The 16,245-nt window shown below is 44.7% G+C and overlaps 1 protein-coding gene across 1 annotated transcript in view; it reads right to left on the bottom strand.

The window, feature by feature from the left end:
• Positions 1-16,245, bottom strand: part of TMEM132C (transmembrane protein 132C) — a 450,381-nt gene that overhangs the window by 290,141 nt on the left and 143,995 nt on the right. The window contains exon 2 of the mRNA XM_052654878.1: positions 4,144-5,032. Within this exon, the coding sequence (XP_052510838.1) occupies positions 4,144-5,032 (889 nt within the window). The remainder of the gene's footprint in view (positions 1-4,143; positions 5,033-16,245) is intronic.

Consider the following 16,245-nt stretch of genomic DNA (forward strand, 5'->3'; position numbering starts at 1 on the left):
AACCCACTGAACTCACCTGCTTGGAGGGTCCATGGAGTCGCAAAGAGTCAGACATGACTGAAGCAACTGAGCACATACAAATTAAAATACAATGAAATACGTTACCTGGAAAGGGAATGCTAGCTTTCCTTACAGCCTTCCCATTCTCATCATGGCAGCTGCATTTTTCACTTCCAATGTCTTGGAGTCATCCTTTACTCCATGTTTCTCCCACTTTTCTCTCCCCAGGACTCGAATCCACGGTTGGAAAGACCAGGAAGGCAGAAATGGGGTTGCTACCCTTCCTGGCATCAACCAATATTCCACCCAGAACCCTGTCATTCTCATCCTCTGTGCCCCCAAAGCTCTTGTCATTATAAAACCATTTTTCTTTCTTTTTTTTTTTGCTCTTTAAAAAAATCCTAGTAAAATGAGAATCAATACAGCTTTCAGAACAGACCTGGTAGCTGTTGTTTTATGCAAAGCATGATGTCCTTTTACTGCCAAAATAGAATTCAATGCTTACTGAAGTTTTGATAGATGTTTAAAAACAACCCTGATAGTAATAGCCAACACTTGTAGAAGCACTTTTACATGTCAGGTACTGTTTTAAGCACCTTACAACTAAGTATGAGCCACTGAATCCTCCCCTCCCTATGGCAGTAGGTACCAACATCAGAATGAGGAAACTAAGGCACATGGAGATGAGATGGCAGGCCAGGGAAGTGGACCAGAATCGAGACCAGTTGGTTGCAGGACCTGATTTCTCCAACATCACCCTCATCTTTGTGAAGGAAAACAAAGACAACAACTCCTCCTCTCCAGTGAACCAGGTCTGACTGCCCTGCCTGCCGTGGAAAGCTCTGCATCTTAGTTGCGGGGACGCAGTTGTTCACACATACTCACCCCTAGAGCTTGCTTTTTGAAAGAGGGAAGTTAGGGATAAGTACAGATGGGAAGGGGGCTTCCCTGATAGCTCAGCTGGTAAAGAATCCACCTGAAATGCAGGAGGCCCAGGCTCCTATGACTCTGGAATTTTAAAAACTTGTTAGCAGTACTATTGATCCCCTGTCTTCCGTAGCTCCTTTCCAATGCCCGGGCTGGATACATTCATTTTATAATAGAATGACGTGAAACGAAGATGCTAAGAGACTCAGTGGGAATAAAACTCAGAACTTCTAGATCAGTATCTTTCTCCATCCAAGGCAGGAGGAAGCGAACCTGGATCCTTTTATCGAAATGCCTCCTCTCCTGCAGTCATAAGATTGGCACTTTCATTAAGACATCTAGTTTATTCTCCCTTACCCCAGAGACAGCAGGCACCAGGTTGACCACCCCTCAGTACAAATGAGATTGAGAATTCCCCAGAGGGTACATTTTGTACTTTGTAGAAGATGTAGGATTACATAACATCATGGAAAGAGAGTCTGTAAAACACTTGTTCATATCCCAAAGAAGGCAAAGAAGGATCTGGTAAAACCAGTCCACTTAAAAATTGAAAGAAAAAAATTATAAGGATGATCATTAGACACTTCAGAAGAAAATTATCCAAATCCAAAGGACTAAGAAATGCCTCGAGAAACTTATCAAAACCTTTGAATGCCTTTGGTAAAAACAAACAAACTCTTTAAAAAGGACCAAGAATTAAAGATTTTAAAATTAAAAAAATAAAAAACTAAAAAAAAAAATAAATAAATAAATCCAAGCTGACTTGCTCTCCTAAAAAAAATAAATAAATAAATAAATAAAAATAAAAAGGACCATTCTTATCTTCAGACAACCAAATCTAAACCAAAGTGAAATATGCCAGAAGATGTCATCAATCTATTTTGTGAATATTTTCCCAAGCAACTCAAGCCACATGGGATTAATTTTTTATTCTAAAAAGAACTAAAGCATTGCTGCAATTATAACCTAAGTCATTCTTAATGATAATCATTAAAAAAGTCTGATTTTGGTCATCTTTTTCTTTTAAACAAATCTCAAGTAAATATTTTTTCATTATTCTGAAATTCTGGGCCACATTTTAAGAGGATGTGCATTAAGTGGCTTTCCCCCCAGTATTAATTATCCTCACAAAACAGGTTGCCCTGATCTAAACCCCAGAATCATTATCCAGAGTGACAGAGCAAGCCCATTACATCTTCCGTGTGATGTGCTGAACCAGCAGAGGTCATGGAAGGTGGGTTATTCTGCGGTTGTTTTAATTTTTTTTTTCTTTTATTATGAGATGAAATACCTCTGATAAAGAACTTTCTATTGAGGGATGTCCCTTGTTGCCTAGTGGTTAGGATTATGGGCTTTCACTGTAGTGGTCTGAGTTCAATCGCTATTCAAGGGACTGAGACCCTGTAAGTCATGAAGAGTGGCCAAAAAACAAATAAGTTAAATAGTGTTTGTCACAAACTGGAGTTTCCTCAGTTCGTAACTGGCAAGATTTAACCCTGCTGCTGCTGCTGCTAAATCGCTTCAGTCGTGTCCGACTCTGTGCGACCCCATAGACGGCAGCCCACCAGGCTCTGCCATCCCTGGGATTCTCCAGGCAAGAACACTGGAGTGGGTTGCCATTTCCTTCTCCAATGCATGAAAGTGAAAAGTGAAAGGGAAGTCGCTCAGTCGTGTCCGACTCTTAGTGACCCCATGGACTGCAGCCTACCACGCTCCTCTGTCCGTGGGATTTTCCAGACAAGAGTACTGGAGTGGGGTGCCAGTGCCTTCTCCGAGATTTAACCCTACCAAATAAAAAAAGATATTATTCTTGGCTTTTTTTTTTTTTTTTTCACGCTTACACTCAAAGTGAGATGGCAGATGGTGAGATATGTCTATATCTTTCCTTGAGCCCACTGAACATACACTTTGTCATTTAACCAAGTATCTGCATGTCTATAAAAAATTTTAAAGCTTAAAAAAAAGTCACATTGTGGTGACCTAAATGGGAAGGAAATCCAAAAAAGAGGGGCTATATGTACATATATGGGGTTCCTAGGTGGCGCCAGTGGTAAAGAACCCACCTACCCAATGCCGAAGACAAAGAGATGTGGGTTTGATCCCAGGAAGATGCCCTGGAGGAGGACATGGCAATCTAGTCTAGTATTCTTGCTGGAGAATCCCATGGACAGAGGAGCCTGGTGTTCTATAGGGTCCATAGGGTCGCACAGAGTCAGACATAACTGGCATGCACACATGTATACCTATAGCTGATTCATTGAGCGGTACAGTAGAAACCAACACAACACTGTAAAGCAACTATACGCCAACAGAAATTAATTTAAAAATTTTATAAATATAAAGTGAAAGTGAAAGTGAAAGTCACTCAGTCGTGTCCACCTCTTCGCGATCCATGGACTATAGAGTCCATGGAATTCTCCAGGCCAGAATACTGGAGTGGGTAGCTGTTCCCTTCTCCAGGGGATCTTCGCAACCCAAAGAATGAACCCAAGTGTCCCACATTGCAGGCGGATTCTTTACGTCTGGGCCAATCAAACCAAAACCTAAGCTGTAAATGTCTCAAGGTTACAGAATTGAAACCTAAGGAGGTGTGTGTGTGTGTGTGTGTGTGTGTGTGTGTGTGTGTGTGTATGTGTGTATGTTTAGTTGCTCAGCATGTCCAATTCTTTGTGACCCCATGGACTGTAGCCTGGCAGCCTCTTCTGTCCGGGAGATTCTCCAAGCAAGAATACTGGAATGGGTTACCATACTCTCCTCCAGGGGATCTTCCCAACCTAGGAATGGAACTGGGGTCTCCTGCATTGCAGATGGATTCTTTACCAACTGAGCTTTCAGGGAAGCCCGTAAATATGAAGTAACCGTATTTTGATCACCCTTTTGGCCATGGAACATTTTAATACTTCATAAATCTGTTTATGCCTCCCCCCCCAAAAAAAATTATATCCCTCTTCAAGTTCAGCGGTAATTCAAGGTCAAAAGAGAGTGATTAATTTAATCTTGTTTCTTTGGGGTGCAATTTCAGCCCATTTTCTCCAACCCCCTAATATATACAGTGCAGCTGCTGAAAACATGTGGTCAGGTGCAGAAACTGGCTTCCGGTGTGAAGCAGGAGGGGCCCTGAAGGTGATGAAAATGGCATCTCCTGGTATATACACCCCAACTTCCCATCCAGTGTCGTCCCAGGCGTGCCTAAGCCTGTCTCAAGTGCAGACCTACCTCAAGATGAAGAAGTCCACGGTGGAATTGCTGGCCACGGTGACATAGGCAGTGACCACATCTCCCTGCTTGACAGGCCTGGAGGGCAGCCAGATGGCCACGTTGCCGTCCAGACGCAGCTCGCTGAGCTGGGCGCTGTCCTGAGTGCGGTAGAGGCCCACGGCGCCGATTCTCTGCAGGTGGGACGTGCTCTCCTGCAGTCCATCCTTGCCAGGGCGGATGGCATTGCCCTTGCGGACGTCACCCCCAGAACAGTCTCCACGCTCGTCCCCGGGCTGCACGGCGTAGTAGAGCTCTACAGGGCTGCCCTCGGGAGGCTCCGGCGCCTTCTTCCTCCCGGCCACCACGGTGGGGGTGCCGAACCAGCTGGCTGGGAGCTCCAGCTGTGCCACGCACAGCCCCAGGGCCCCGCGAAGCCGGCAGCTGCCCCGCACCTCCCGGGTCTCCCGGAAGGCAAACACCCGCAGGCAGGGCAGGCTCTGCGCGGGGCCGGGGTCGTCCCAGTCCCGGCCCACCAGGTGGAAGAGCACCTGCACGCGGGGCCGGCTCAGATAGATCTTGTCCCGCAGGATGTGCGCCTTCAGCTTCCAGTTGAAACTCACTTTGTCGGTGGGACCTAAAAAGTTGGAAGCCGACATCAAATCCAGGGGCACGACCTTTTCCACCGAGAAAGGCCCATAGCTGGCATTTAAGATTGGCAGCTGTCTGGCTTTGTAGGGGAAGAAGGACTCGACCCGGGACTGCAGGCTGGAGTTGCGTGTCAAGTCCTGGTTGGTTTCCTTCAGGAAGAAGGATGTCTCGGCTCTGAGCACCTGGTAGGTCACAGGCAGATAAGGGGGCAGCGAGGAAAATCGCTGGATGTTGTCTGTGAGCCCACGGCCCTCGATCACTGCAGAGGGGAAAGAAAGAAAAGAAAAAGACAAAAATGCGGTGATTTCTGGGCTCCTTAGAGGTCATTTGGCAACCCGAGGAAGTTGACAAGTGATTTAGAAATGAGGGGTTAACACTGCAGCGCATGCTTGTTCAGTCGCTTCAGGCATGCCGGATTCTTTCCAACCATGTGGACTGTAGCCCACCAGGCAAGAATGCTGGAGTGGCTTGCTATGTCTTCCTCCAGGGGATCTTCCTGACCCAGGGATCCCACCCGCCTCTCTTGCATTGTCTCCTGCCGTGTAGGTGAATTCTTTACCGCTGAGCCACGGGGGAAGCCCAAACATTTTGTAGTCCACTTGTCTAGAATCTTCAGGTTCCTTTGGGGATCAGCCAGTAAATGATCACATGCTCCAAAATTGTGAATTGGCCGAATTGTCTTTCAACCAATTCAATCAGTTGAAATATATGAAAAGGAAATTTGGGGGACCTCCCTGATGGTCCAATGATTAAGACTCCATGCTTCCACTGAAGGGGGCACAACTTTGATCCCTGGTTAGAGGACCAAGATCCCACATGCTGCATGGCGAAGCCAAATAAAATAAAATACATACAATAAAATAAAATTCACAGTTCCACTCTTCTAAAAAAGGAGATTTTTGTACATTGTTGAACAATGTACAATTGTATAATTTTTGTACAATTGTTGAACGGCGGCAAATACATGGAATCTGATCTGACACAAAGCTAGCAAGTTACTTACGAGTGTAAAGTGGGAAATATTTGTGAATAACTTGCATGAGTTTCAAATATATTTAATGACACTGGTACCTAAAGAGAAAAATAGACCAATGGAATAGAGTAGTTCATAAATAAGCTCCTGTACATCTAAAGTTTAGTATATGATAAAGGTAGAACCAAAAATCATGAGGCAAAGACAAGAGTTTTTAGTAAATGGTGCTTGGACAATTGGCCAGCCATTTGGCAGAAAGATAACATTAGGTCTGTATCTCACACCAAACACAAGAATACACTTCAAATGGATGAGTGATCCAGATGTAAGAAAATGACATTATTTTTTATACAGAATGAAAAAGTGGGTCATTTCTTCTATAACCTGGGTCTAGGGAGAGATTTCTAATTATGATTCAAACTCTGAATGAAATTTAGCCATCCCTGTATAAAAATGAATGATAACTATCCCTATATAAAAATTGAGAAAACCTTTCACAAAGCCACATGTATCATAAACAAAGTCAAAAGGAAAAACAGCAAACTGGGAGAAATTGCAGACTATTCACTTAAGGTGCTCAGCTCAGCTGGCAGGTAGGTTCCATTCTGCCCACAGTATTTTAAAAGATGGTTGTGAATGGGAATCATTTTTTAAAACTGGAGAGTGAAAACTACTGAGAACCTAACGGAGAGCACAGGGAACTCTGTTTAGTGCTCCGTGGTTATGTAAATGGGAAGAGAATCTAAGAAAGAGGGTTGTTGTTGTTCAGTTGCCCAGTTGTGTCCGACTATTTGTGACCCCACGGACTGCAGCATACCAGGCCTCCCTGTCTCTTACCATCTTCCAAAGTTTGCCCAAGTTCATGTCCATTGCATTGGTAATTCCATCCAGTCATCTTATTCTCTGACACCCTCTTCTCTTTCTACCCTCATTCTTTCCCAGCATCAAGGACTTTTCCAATGAGTCGGTTGTTTGCATCAGATCACCAAAATACTGGAGCTTCAGCTTCTGCATCATTCCTTCCAAGAAGTATTCCCTAAATATTGAGTGGTTTGATCTCCTTGCTGTCCAAGGGACTTTCAGGAGTCTTCTCCAGCACCATAGTTTGAAGGCATCAATTTTTTAGCATTCTGCCTTATTTTATAGTCCAGCTCTCACAACTGTACATGACCACGGGAAGACCACAGCCTTGACTATATGGACTTCTGTTGGCAGATTAATGTCTCTGCTTTTCAATATACTGTCTAGGATTGTCATAGGGAGGATATATATATATATATACATACACACACATATGGCTGTTTGGCTTTGTTGTACAGCAGAAATTGACATAGTAGTGTAAAGCAACTATACAATTTAAAATTTATTATTTTATCCAATAAAAAAGATATGGTACATATATAAAATGGAATACTACTCAACTGCAAAAAATGAAATAATGTCATTTGCAGCAACATACATGCAACTAGAGACGATCATAATAAGTGAAGCAAGTCAGAAAGAGAAAGACAAATACTGTATGATAGCACTCATTTGTGAAATCTAAAATGAATCTATCTGTGAAACAGAAGGGTTTCCCTGGTCGCTCAGCTGGAAATGAATCCACCTGCCATGAAGGAGACCCCAGCCCAACTCCTGGGTCAGGAAGATCCCCTGAAAAAGGGGTAGGCTACTCACTCCAGTATTCATGGGCTTCCCTGGTGGCTCAGATGGTAAAGAATCTGCCTGCAATGCAGGAGACCTGGGCTCGATCCCTGGCTTGGGAAGATCCCCTGGACGAAGGCATGGCAAGCTACCCCAGTATTCTTGCCTGGAGAATCCCCATGGACAGAGGAGCCTGGCAGTATACAGTCCACGGGGTTGCAAAGAGTCGGACGTGACTGAGTGATGCAGCACACACATGAAACAGAAATAGAGTCACAGACACAGAGAACAGACGTGTGTTTGCCAAGGTGGGGAGAGGGACAGGATGGAGTGGGAGTGTGGGGTTGGTAGATGCAAAATAGTACATTTAGAATGGATAAACAAGGTCCTACTGTATAGCCCAGGGAACTATATTTGATATCCTGTGATTAACCATAATGGAAAAGACTATGAAAAAAAGAATGTATTAAAAATATGTGTATAAAAAACTGAGGAGTATCTGGGTTTTTAGCTTCGCACACATGGGAGGAAGTGGCAGGATGCAGGCTGTCTGCCCATCTGGCAACAGTAAGATAAGATACACAGCAGATTGCCTTGCTCAATGACATTTCCTGCTGGACCCTTAGGTGCATTTGAGTTTGAACAAGCAGACTTAGAATCTTCAGCTGGGTAAGTCAATGTACACTGGAGGCCGAAGGTTCAACACTGGGCCGGGAAAGAGCAACACATCATCCCTGTCTTCCTGTCTTTCTTTGTTCATTGCCTCCATCATTAGCAGTATAACCAGCCACCTCCTTGTTGATTGAAGATTGTCCTCTAAAACTTCCCCTTAGGTTTATACTTACACTGTTGGGGCTTCACTGAGGACTCACTATTGACCTGGGGCATAAGAGGTTACAGTTCCCCAAATGCTAGCTTTGAAAAGACCAAGAAAGCCTCTGCCTGACTCTTATCTTTCAAAACCAGACCAGAAAATCCACATAAGCCCCCACTCATTTATTGAAAGAGAAGACAGGTGTTCCTCTCTCTCCACTGATGCTCCAACCTCCCCTTCTGCCCCTACTTCAAACTGCAGCCAGCACAGCCCATCCGGCCTATGGGGCTACCCCATGACTCTCTCTTCTGGAAGTTCCCCTAATCCTTTTCCCAGCGGGGACATTGGCTAGCAGATCAAAGCTGCCTTTGGTACTGCAGCCAAAAGGACTTGAGTTGTCAAGATGGCTTTTCAAAGAAATAGCTTCCTTCCCTGTTCTTTGCCCAGAGGCATTGATCTCAGGTGGCCAGCAACATGGGTACTTTGTCCCTCTCTCTTTAGGGATGTTTTGCTGCTCCCACTTTCACCCACTCATTTTGGGGCCACGTTAAAACACTCTCAAAAGTCCCTGTACAACCTTCCAGAAACGGTTCTGACTTTATGTCTTTAAATAAAACCATTGACTTGAAGCAACTTGTAGAATTGCGTCAAAACCAAGAGACTAATTGCTACATCTGATGCTTTTATTCTGATATATTCATCCTTCTCCAAAAAAGCTTTTAAATCATGAAGCGTAGAGATTTAGAGAGTCATTTGTTTGGAAAAGATGGTGGGCCAAGGACTCTCTGAAGCAATGGAGCAAGGATTCTAAGGTCCATCTGTGTAGGATGTATTCCACAACAGGGAAGCTTGTCAACAAGCTTGCTCACCATTTTCCACTCTCTTGCACATAAAAATTTCTTTTCTCTCCTTTTCTGTCTTTTTATCTTTAAAAACATCCTTAAAAATGAACTTTCACTTTTAAGCAAATACTGAGTTTATTGTTGAGAAAATAAAGCTGGAGTGGGCTTGTTGTCTTGTTGTCTCCTCTCTCAGGGTTCTTCCATTATTTAAGTCTCTGTTTATCCTTCACATGGATCAAAAAGTGCCTGGCTCATATCTTCCTGCTAAGCCTAGATCTGAAGTTTTCCTGCTCACGAGAGAGTTAACTTGAGCCAAAAAGAGACATTTTAAAGGCAGGCGTGGGGGTCTAGCATAGTGGTTAAAGATGAAGTTTGGCTATGGAGATCTAGAATTGATCTAGTCAACAGTGATCTTAGGCGAGTTTGTACCTTCTTGGATAGTTTTAGCTTCCATAGATCGATGGATGGATGGATGGATCAATGGTTCCATGAATGTTTGGGTGGATGGATGGGTCAGTGGTTGGATGGATGGGTTGATGGCTGGATAAATCTTTAGATGGATGGAGAGGTCAGTTGATAGATGGATGTTTGGATGGATGAATGGATCAACGGTTGGATGGATAGGAAGATGGATGGAAGGATGGGTACACAGGTAGATGCACAGGTGGATAGATTCATTGTATTGAATCCAATAGTACCGATCGTAGAACAATTACTAAATAGCCCCCATTCTCTTCTTATATCTATACCTTTTGTGTGTGACTTTGCAATTTTCCCTTCAAAATTAGAAGTCTATTGCCCCACTCCTTGAATTCAGTTTGGCCCTGGATTTTCTTTGGCCAGCAGAATATGGCAGAAGTGACAATGTGCTTATTCCGAAGCCAGGTCTCAGGACGCATTGCACACTTGCACTAACTCTCTTTTGGACTCCTGCCAGCAACCCAAAAGAACAAGCCTAGGCTAGACTACTGTAGGATAAGGGACCATGTGGAGGAGAGGAGAGTTAACTGCATGGAGGCCATCCTAGATCAGCCAATCCACAGCCGGCAGCCACCGCCAAACAAGAGAGAGAGACGATCCAAAATTAGCCAAGTCCAGCCAAGATCAGTCACTCCAAAACTTATATGAAATGACAAGTGAACTAAGTCTCTTAATATGGGGTGGTTTTTAAATGCAGCAACACCCAATGGGGTAGAGAACAAATATCAAGAGGTTATCAAGTGTAAGAATCTAAAAAGATACAGTGACACCAATGTGAACTTTCTCCTCGATGGAATTAGAATAATTCAAACAGAATTGAAAAGGGACTCACTTTCTCATTGGTGAGACTCAGGTATTTCCCCCATCTCGTAGATGTACCTCCAACAGCCAACCTTGTAGACACTCATGAGAATGGCCTCCCTAGAGTTGTCCAAAGCCCATCTGCACCCTCAGGTGCTGTGACAGCGTCTGCCTTTCTCAAGCTCATCCTACATTTTGGGGAGCCCTGATCTAGAGGATTAAGGAAGCAGAGGTGATTACCAGACTTTGTGGCATTTCTCTCCTGACACTCTATCTGCTGATTGAAAACTATCTCCTGATTGCCAGGAGCTAGTGAAGCACAGACAGATATCCACCCTCTAAATCTAGCTCATCTGCTCACAGCAGCGTCTCCCAGAAAGACAGGATTATTGAGTCATTTTTACTGATCTGAAACAATACCCCTGGAAAAGTCCGATGCTGGTTTCCTAAGGACGTGGAGCGGGGAAGAGGAGAGAGGCTGACAGCTGCACCTTTACATCTGGTCTCCTAGCTGACAGCATGTTCATCTGCTGTCGCCCTGCCTGTTTATCCATTTTCTTTATCTGTGCTTGCCTGTCAGTGTTGGGGATATTGTGTCCTCCATCAGCTGTTCATCAGAGAACTCTCCTGCGAAGCCGCTGCCGGAAATTGAGTTTTTGAGATTCTGAGATAGTGAACACAGGAGATGTCCATGTCACTTAGCACCCAGATAGAACACCCCCAGGGGAAATGGCCCTTCAGCCAACACAATGTGCCACCTTCATTGTGATGCTCGCTTTGGGATGTGTTAACCGAGATGGATTCTTTAGTGTTGATTTTCTCTGAGCTGTGACATGAAGGATGGATTGGATCTTGGGAGGGTGAGTGGAATAGGGGAAGGATTCCAGGAGGCGCAGGGGGTGGCATGAGGAAAGGGTCAGTGAAGGGGAAGCTCAGGACCTGGGTGTGTGAGGAGGGGGAAGTTGGTCTAGGAAGGCAGGTTGGGGCCTGATATACCTCTAAATGTGGTAAGTGATGGATGCTCATAAGGTAGTTTTTGTTTTTGCAGTTACTAAGATGAGTCCGACTTTTTGCAACCCCATGGACCTTAGCCCACCAGACTCCTATCCTCCACTACCTCCTGGAATTTGCTCAAACTCATGTCCATTGAGTCAGTGATGCTGTCTAACCATCTTAACCTCTGCCACCCCCTTCTCCCTTTGCCTTTAATCTTCCCCAGCAACAGGGTCTTCTCCAAAGAGTCAGCTCTTCCAATCAGGTGGCCAAAATATTGGAGATTCAGCTTCAGCTATAGTCCAGTGAATATTCAGGGTTGATTTCCTTTAGGACTGACTGGATTCATTGCCTTGCAGTCCAAGAGACTCTCAAGAATTTTCTCCACAATTCAAAAGCATCAATTCTTCAGTGCTCAGCCTTCTTTTTGGTCCAACCTTTCACATCTGTGATGTGGGCTCCAAGATCACTGCAGATGGTGACTGCAGGCATGAAATTTAAAGACGCTTGCTCTTTGGAAGAAAAGCTATGATCAACCTAGACAGCATATTAAAAAGCAAAGACATTACTTTGCTGACAAAGGTCCATCTAGTCAAAGCTACGGTTTTTCCAGTAACCATGTATGGATGTGAGAGTTGGACTATAAAGAAAGCTGAGTGCCGAAGAATTGATGCTTTTGAACTATGGTGTTGGAGAAGACTCTTGACAGTCCCTTGGACTGCAGGGAGATCCAACCGGTCCATCCTAAAGGAAATCTGTCCTGAATATTCATTGGAAGGACTGATGTTGAAGCTGAAACTCCAATACTTTGGCCACCTGATGTGAAGAATTGACTCACTGGAAAAGACCCTGATGCTGGGAAAGATTGAGGGCAGGAGGAGAACAGAGGATGAGATGGTTGGATGGCATCACAGACTTGATGGACTTGAGTTTGAGCAAGCTCCGGGAATTGGTGATGGACAGGGAAGCCTGGTGTGCTACAGTCCATGGGGTCGCAAAGAGTCGGTCATGACTGAGCGACTGAACTGAACTGAACTTCACATCTGTACATGACTACTGGAAAAACCATAGCTTTGACTAGATGGACCTTTGTTGGCAAAATGTTCTCTTGCTTTTTAATACGCTGTCTAGGTTTGTCATAGCTTTCCGTCCAAGGAGCAAGCATCTTTTAATTTCATGCCTGCAGTCACCATCTGCAATGATTTTGAAGCCCAAGAAAATAAAGTCGGTCACTTTATAAAGTACCTTGGTGAAATGTTAGGTCCCACTATCCTCGTCGATTAAAAAAGATAAAAAGAACCTCTACCCGCCCCCCCACCCCCACTCCCCTCCACCCCACCCCTGCTGCCCCGAGGAATTACTCAAATCAACAAGTAGTGCTTTTTCCGGACGTGCAAATGTCTTTCCTAAATAGTATCAGAGGTTCTCAACAAAGGGTGACTTTGCACCCTGGAGACACTTGGCAATGTCTACAGGAGACAGTTGTAATTTTCACAACGAGGCAGGAGGCTGTGCTACTCCCACCTAGTGGGGAGAGACCAGTGATCCGGGGAACATCTTACAAGGCAAGGGACAGCCCTGCTCCTCCCCCGCCACAAAGAATTCTCCAGCCCAAAATGCCAGTAGTGCCACAGATGAGAAACCCTGATCTAACTTGATTCACCGCAGGTGTTCAGTGGTTTGGCACAGGTGACAAAGAGACAAGAAGAAGGATTTTAACCAAACCCTCTCCAGCACCAGGAAGAGGAATGCATCCTAGTGGTGAAGAGCATTCCCAAAGCGGGACCACATCCCAAAATTAATCCCTGTCCCACATGGGCTTCCTTGGTGGTTCAGCAGTAAAGAATCCACCTGCCAATGCAGGAGACACAGGTTCAGTCCCTGGTCCAGGAAGATCCCCTGGAGAAGGAAATGGCAACCCACTCAGGTATTCTTGCCTGGCAAGTCCCATGGACAGAGAAGCCTGGCAGGCTACAGTCCATGGGGTCACCAAGAGTCTGCCACGATGTAGGCACTAAACAACCACAGAAACAATCGCCAATGTATTAAATAAAGTTTTGTTTAAAAATCTTCATCTTTATAGTAGGAATCATATCAAAACCAACTCACTTAAGGCAATAAACAAAGTAGCCTGCACGTAGAACACACCTATTAATTGAGGAGAAGTTTCTGTTCCTCTTATATATCATTAGATCACTGGCATTATTTCAATCCTGTTGATATGTTAGGGTAAAAAGGTTTTCAGGTTACAGGAACATGAAAAAAACAGGTGATCTCCATAATTTATACAAAAAGAACTCATGTACACCTGTGGTGGATTCATGTCAATGTATGGCAAAACCAATACAGTATTGTAAAGTAAAAAAAATAAAATTAAAAAACAAAAAAACTGAGAACAGCCATGCGAGAAAAGAAATCTGCAATCAAGAGGGGTGGGTTCTTTTCATAACTTCAATGGCCTATCCCGCCCAGACATCTCTAGTTCACGAATATGACATCAGAAACCTGCAAAGCAGAAGCTTGCCTTTCCCCACACGCCTCAAAGAAAACCCTGATTGGATGTTCCTTCCAAGTCACTGCAAGCTTACTTGAAACACAAGCCGGCCGGAGGACTTTGAGAATTTTTCTCTCTCCCCACCGTTTGCGATTTATTAAAATTCACCAGACACTGAAGGTCTCTCTCTGCTAAATACGGTTCATTGTTACCTTCTTCTTGAAACAAAAGGCACCTTGATAAGTGGATTATTTGATTTCAATGCCTCTTCTGAACCAACCCCTCAATATCCTCTGCTGAAATTACATAGTGTGGTTTGCAATTTCTAAACAGTAAAACTCTCCTTTAAAAGAGCATGTATTTATATTCCCCTTGGAGGCCCTGGGGAGTATCCCCCCCCACCCCACCCCACCACCCCCGCCTTTTCTCTGGGAGAAGTGGGTAATCACACTCAGGTATTCCTCAATCAGGATCCTGGAAGTGGAGCAAAGGAGTCATGCCTTTCAAAGAGAAATTCTCTAAACACACAGAATCTTAAACTTTATCAGCATGAGAACAGTGCCTTGGGTAGGCACAGAGGGAAACGTTTGCCAGGCAAAGTTCTAAACCTAAAATGCAACGTTTGGGGGCTTCCCTGGTGGCTCAGTGATAAGAATCCTCCTACCAATGCGGGAGACACGGGTTTGATCCCTGGTCTGGGACGATCCCACGTGTCACAGAGCAGTTAAGCCTGAGCACCAGAACTATTGAGCATGTGCTCTAGAGCCCGGGGGCTGCAACTACCGAAGCTCATGCACCCTAGACCCTGTGCTCCGCAAAAAGAGAAACCACCACAATGAGAAGCTCACGCACCACGACTAGAGTAGCCCCTACTCACTGCAACTAGAGAAAAGCCCAGGCAGCAATGATGACCCAGCGCTGCCAAAAACAAATAAGTAAATAAACAGATAAATAAATAAGATTTTAAAAATAAATAAAACGCAATGTTTTAACTGCTGCATTCAGCGAATGGTTTGATCTTGACAAATGGCCCACGAGGCCAATTTCTCCCAGTCCATTCCTGTAACATGGCTCAGACCCCAAGTCCACGAGGGGCTCTGACTGGCTCAACACAGAAGTCCCCCATGAGATGATGTCTGCATTTGATTCCTATTGCTGCTGTAACAAATTACCACAAAGTAGTGTAGAAAAACAACAAAGATTTTTCTTTATAGTTCTGGAGGTCAAAAGTCTACCATGAAGCAGTCAGCAGGGTTGCAATCCTTCTGGAGATTTCAGGGGACAATCGGGTTCCTCGTCTTTTCCATCTTCCAGAGGAAGATGCATTTCTTGGCTCCTGGGCCCTTCCTCCCTCTTCAAAACCATCACGTGTGTGTGCTCAGTCCAGCGTTTGTGACCCCATGGACTGTAGCCCACCAGGCTCCTCTGTCCATGGGATTCTCTAGGCAAGAATACTGGAGTGGGTTGCCATGCCCTCCTCCAGGGGATCTTCCCAACCCAGGGACTGAACCTGCGTTTCTCACATCTCCTGCATTAGCAGGTGGGTTCTTTGCCACTAGTGCCAACTGGAAGCCCCCAAAAGTCTACAGCTTCTGTTTACTCTGACCTCCATCTTCCCTCTTATAAGGACCTCTGTGGTTACATCAGCCCATCCAGGTGATCCAGGACTACGTCCACATCTCAAAATGTCCCACTAAAGTCACATCTGCTAAGTCCCTTTGCCAGGGAAAGTCACATATTCATAGGCTGGGATAACAGAGGCAAAGACGTCTTTGCGTGGGGCAGGTGGGGACATTATTCTGGTGACCACAGATGGCATTTGGGGTATTCACAGAGGCAGAGTTTGTTATCATAATGACTGGAGAGAGCAAGACAATGACACTTAGAGAATGGGTCTAGCTCCCTTAGATATTCCGCAAGGCCTGACATGGTCCCAGGCAACAAACGATTACCCAGGTCCTGAATGACTTCTGATTGTCCCACTGGACACTCACAAGGTGAGGAACCTATGAGAACTACTGAAGCCAAAAACTTATCTCAAACACCCTCCTACAAATTAGGGGAGGGGCTACAGTGTAACCTATTATGCATTTTCCAGTATTGCCAACTACTGGGGTGAAGATTGTCCTTTGATTTGATGGAACTTCAGTAAAAAGTTGTTTATCTTTTTGGAAAATAACATTAGCAATGTCTAATCTGCCTGTGAAATCCAAGTTACCTAAACATAGCTATACCAGCCTGTATTTGTGACTGACACATTCATGCCAACTCTTAAGACATGAGCAAGTATCTGATGACTTCATTTGCTCTTTTCTATATATACACGTGCTAAATCGCTTCAGTCGTGTCCAACTCTTTGCAACCCTATGGACTGTAGACTGCCAGGCTCCTCTGCCCATGGGATTCTCTAGGCAAGAATACTGGAGTGGGT

The sequence above is a fragment of the Budorcas taxicolor genome, chromosome 17 (assembly GCF_023091745.1).
Source record: "Budorcas taxicolor isolate Tak-1 chromosome 17, Takin1.1, whole genome shotgun sequence".
Classification (NCBI taxonomy): Eukaryota; Metazoa; Chordata; class Mammalia; order Artiodactyla; family Bovidae; genus Budorcas; species Budorcas taxicolor.